The following is a 4,924-nucleotide window of genomic DNA, read 5'->3' as shown; positions in this document are numbered from 1 at the left end:
ATAACAGGCATTTTCATAAAATTTTTCGAATTTTCTTGTTTGTCTGAAGCGTTTTAAACGAGTTAATACTGTGCTAAATTGCATAATTTTGGTTAAAATTTTATTTATAGCTTTTCTTTGCATAATTCTTAGGTCTTTTTTCGATAATTTTTGCACTTAGATTTTTGAAAGAAATTCTCTGCATTTACAATATAATCCTTATTTTATTCTCATAGGATTAGAGGCTTTTAGCAATTAGTAAAATTTGTAGAGACTGGAGTGTAGAATATACATTATTTCGAAGCCAAGTTCAGAATTCAATTACCACTACATACATTACCACCCCTCGAACAGAATACATGTTTTTATAAGAACATCCAAAATTTAGAAAGCCTTCGAATTCTTGTTCTTATTTTGAATATTTTTGTGCATTTACCTAGAAGATTGAATGTTTTAGAGTCCACAAAGCCCTAAAATGTCCTTAACTTGTTCTTAACATTTTGGCCATCGAAACCTTATGTTCATATATAAAGTGTACAGTCCAAAACTCGATTACTTCTGAACAGAATTCTTTCACATTAGGCTTTCACTTCAATTTCGGATTAATAAATCCATTGCATGTGCCTATTCATTAGGGAGGATAAATTGACCTATGTACAATTTTCAACAAAGCACTAATAAATCACCCCCTGAGTCAGAATGTTTGGCCTTTAGGTTTCATCGATGAGGAAGAACCCTATCAGTTTCCTTTACCAACAAGGCTGATCCATATTCTTCCCATCGTAGATCCAATGATATTCAGACGTTACGGTTTCGTATCGCCCTGGTATGGTTTCCGTTACGGATCGAGAGTGTTCATATTGGTTTCGGAGCGTTTCGGAGCAAGAAAAGGTTCCGTTCCGATGAAAAAAGTGGAGCGAAACCGTTTCAATCCGTTTTGCTTTGTAATGTCTTCTTTTTTGACGTTCACACTTGTTTTAGAATCGTTTCGTTTCGGAACGATACACAACCGTAACGTCTGAACATGGTCTTCTTCGTCCTCCAAAAATACAGTTGACTCTCGTATCTTCATCTCAAAGAGGCCCTGTGAACCTTAATATCCTCCCAATGAAATACCGTTGTTAAAAATCTTTTGGATCGTTGAAACTGTTTGTATGTAATAATTGATGACATTTTTGGCTAATCGTTGTTGAATTATGTGATCTCTCGTAGCTTCTTTTCGGTCAATTCTCGGGTCTGCAATTCTCTACTCTCATGGTATTCATGATGTAATGTTTTCTACGGAAAGACCCCGGTTTTTGCTAGTAGTTACAAATTTTATACAAGTTTTGTCTAGTTTAAATTTCCCACTACTGGCAAAAACCGGGGTATTTCCGTAGAAAACATTACGTCATGAATATCATGAATTGGCTGTTTCGCTATTTTAAATTATTATCTTTTCAGTAAATGCAAACAGGATTTTCAGGGAATGCCAGAAGCATAAAAGTGCGTCTGATAACTTGATTATTTTAATTATTTTTCAGATTTTCAAAATGAAAAATAAAGATTTGTTATGCAGAACTATTTCTAGATGGCCTGGATAAAATCACCGGAAAATGTTTGCTTCATTACTTTGATGTTCACAACTGTCAAACGCTGACACAATATGGTACACATTTTTTATAAGAACTATAAATTTTTTTAAAGCCTGCGGGTGTTGTTCTCAACCTTTTGGGTTTTAAATATTTTTTGTTGTTTTAAATAAGAGTGATATCGTTTGCTTACTCATCAATTTTAATTTACAAGCTTTTTCACATCGAATTGACGCGATTGTGGAGTAAGATTGGCCAGAAAGAGGAAAAGAAAAACAAATTTTTATTCATTTAGCACATTATAACAAGAGGCAGACACCGCTCTGATAAGAAATATGTGTATGATATGAAACGGGAACGCTTATGTAAAAATAAAACCTTTGAGCCTAAAAATCTTCCTAAAATGTTCATATTTTCAGCAGTTTGTAAATCTTTTGATGTAATTTTTACAACTTTTGAAGCTTTAAAATGTTCTAAGAATGCTCCTATATTTTTCTACCTCGAAGCCCAATATTCTGATATATTTTGTGCTTATAGAAAATAAGGATGTGTACAATAGTACGTGATCAAAGAGACGAGTCTCTTGAAATGTTAGAAGACATCAACAGTAAAAATACGGAAACCAATTTTGGTGAAATGTTGTTATTTTGTGAATATCCTACACTATCCATCTGTATCCAGAGATAAATGGTCGGGAAAGAAGTAATACCAGATGGTCGAAACATTTCACCATGGCATGGTAATGACCATCGTTTTATTCGTTGTTTTCGTTTTTTCTATTTGTTCCTTGTTTTTTTAACCTTTTTTTTTAAAGACTGGTTAATACCTAAAGTGTCTTTCACGTTATTGCAAAATTTGAACGTTCAAAGATAATTTTTACTCATCATAAACATATATATTGAGGAAGTGGAAGTTTGATACAAGTTTTCATGTTATTTCTTGTCTAAATCCATACAAAAGCATTGGAAATGGTCTAGTAAACAAATAAACCCAAGCACTTGGAGACAATTTGTCTTGAGCTATGCGATGAGTTGTTAATTTTATCCTTTCTAATAGGACAAATAAGTGAATCATTCCTGTCTTCCAATGCGATAGTCTCATAATCCAAAATTATATTCTTTTGCAACTAAGAAGAAAGAGAGAGCCTGGAACTGAATATTTCATATTTCAACAGCCAATTTTAATCCTTTGTTTTTGTACTGTGGTTAACGAGGCTTCGAATACTTGGTTGATACATGATCTACCTTTGAATTAAGAAATTCATTTTTTTGAAAGTGTCCTATTCATGAAAATACTTTCTAAAATATCAGATTTTTGAACTTTAGAGAAGGAGTTCTTGCATGTGGCAAGGTAGTTTTTGTTTCGTTTGTATACTTATGGGCCCTAATAAACTTGAATGATCCGTAGATAGGATTGATTCAAAAACGGTGATAGTTTGAAAAAAACGGTGATTTATTCGGAAGAAAGCTAAGAAGAAAACCTTGGAATAATTTTCGCCAAATTGACTCGCTTGGAAGGGGCAAGAACAAGAATGTTTGAAAGGAAACCTATTTCCCCTTGACCTAGAGTAATCATTTCTATGTTTGATGACCTGAGGAGTAAAAAATCTTTATTTTCCTATCCGTATATAGCTCGGTAGTAGAACTATTACATCCTAAAAAGTCTGATCTATTAATTGCTAATGATATAATGTTCATTTAAATCAGAAATTAAGTCCCTGGCTACCAGTATTGTCAGATACCACTCCTAAGATGAGAAAAGTATTAATGTTATTAATAAAATGGGGAAATGCGAGGGAAATGCTGAACTTATCTTAAATGTTTTTATTAAGAAAATGTAAATCTGTGAGCTATTCCTCCTTTAAAATCAAAACAACTTTAAATGCCTGCTCGTGCTTATGGTAATATATTACAAAAGAATAACATCTATTTAAACCACACACAATCATTCGTATTGAAGTGCTTGACTATTGGTAAAAGATGCCTGCGTTTACATGATATATAGTATTTTTTATGAGTTTTGAATGTATTTTCATTGTATTGTAAAAGGAACTAGTCAAACTGTGCTGATTGGGAAATTCAGATCTACACAATCTATCTAAGTGATCTCTACATGTACACAGTCAAAACCAGTTCCTAATTTGTTTTCATTGAAATATAATTTAATACAATGTTTGAGCTAGTTATGTTTTTGAAACGGGAAACACGAAAACTACATATCGATAGTGTTACATTTTAGGAAAATGCTTTAAAAGGGCCCCCTTAAAATTGATTGGTGAATTTGTTGTTGGTTTTTACTTTCTTGTATTTCAGTATAGCTATCAGGAAAGGAGTTCGAGTGGAAGAAAACAAAGAATTTCTGCTAGAAGTATGGTTTCAATGGAAGATTCCTCCGTGAATCCAAATCAAAACTACCAGAGAATAAAGTATGCTGAATAATTCTCTATTGTTCTCACTTTTGTTTTTTTTCCAACAAACAAAGTAAAATGTTTTTCTGTTCAAAGAAAATCTTCTTTTGTTTTGCTTTTCATTTGTTCGAAAGTGTTTTGTTCGATGTTTGAAAATGTAAATCTTGCAATCTTGCTTAGATCGTTCGTGGAGACGAGATTTCACCTTACACTGATTTTTATAATATATGAAGATCTGAAAATTCCGGAAGATGGCTAGAAAGAAAGATATTTAATACACATTTTTGAGCAAAATTGAAAATTACTGTTCATTTTTCTTTCCAGATGAAAACATAAAGAATTGCTCAAAAGAGGTAAATGATTAAATAGGGATGATGAGTGAAAACAAAACAAAACAGACTCAATCGTTGAAGGTGAGAAGATCACCCTCCCCTAATGTAAGTTTCCATTGTCTTTTATTCAACTCTTTCCCAGTGCACAGTTTCAGAACCTGGCTGTCTGGAGAGAGTCGTACTTCTCAAGCTCTCCGTGGTTTTACACCCCCTACTCACAGACCCGGTAGGATTTTTTCAGTCAGTGGGGATATAAATAACGAACTGAAACTCAATGGGGATTGATATTCCCATATTTCCTTTCCTGATACAAAAATTGGAAAAAGATTTTCCACTGGGGATGATATTTTGCCCAATTTTTTCCAGTGTGAAGGGGTCCCAGTTGGTCTGTGAGAAGGGGAGGGGGTGGTTTTGAAGAAGAGGTATGTGATTCATTTTTAGACTACACTCTTTTTTATAAGAATCAGTATAATTTGCTGAGGCTCGGCTGCTCTATTTTTTTTTGCCAATTCGAACCAAAAAATGCTGTTATCTTTTTGCTCCATAAATTGACGTATTAGGCCTAATACCCAATTTTCACTACTTTATATTCTTAAAAATTGCTTCACGAGACTAAAATGTCAATCCAGCATCTG

General features: G+C 33.2%; 2 protein-coding genes across 3 annotated transcripts in view; both read left to right on the top strand.

The window, feature by feature from the left end:
• Window positions 1–4,924, top strand: part of LOC136810632 (putative divalent cation/proton antiporter TMEM165) — a 166,954-nt gene that overhangs the window by 99,879 nt on the left and 62,151 nt on the right. The window lies entirely within an intron of this gene.
• LOC136810629 (microtubule-associated tumor suppressor candidate 2-like) overlaps window positions 1,501–4,924 on the top strand; it is a 53,841-nt gene continuing 50,417 nt past the window's right edge. The window contains exons 1-4 of one of the 2 annotated variants that reach the window (XM_067067193.1): window positions 1,501–1,627; window positions 2,088–2,289; window positions 3,868–3,975; window positions 4,282–4,394. In XM_067067193.1, the coding sequence (XP_066923294.1) occupies window positions 4,329–4,394 (66 nt within the window). In that variant the 5' untranslated portion in view covers window positions 1,501–1,627; window positions 2,088–2,289; window positions 3,868–3,975; window positions 4,282–4,328. Of the gene's footprint in view, window positions 1,628–2,087; window positions 2,290–3,862; window positions 3,976–4,281; window positions 4,395–4,924 lie in introns of both variants that reach the window. The other variant, XM_067067192.1, reaches the window with a different exon arrangement.

Source organism: Clytia hemisphaerica, unplaced genomic scaffold, assembly GCF_902728285.1.
Source record: "Clytia hemisphaerica strain Z4C2 unplaced genomic scaffold, Clytia hemisphaerica genome assembly, whole genome shotgun sequence".
NCBI classification, from domain to species: Eukaryota; Metazoa; Cnidaria; class Hydrozoa; order Leptothecata; family Clytiidae; genus Clytia; species Clytia hemisphaerica.
The sequence above is the reverse complement of the archived record's forward strand: the minus strand, read 5'-3'. Positions and strand labels throughout refer to the sequence as shown.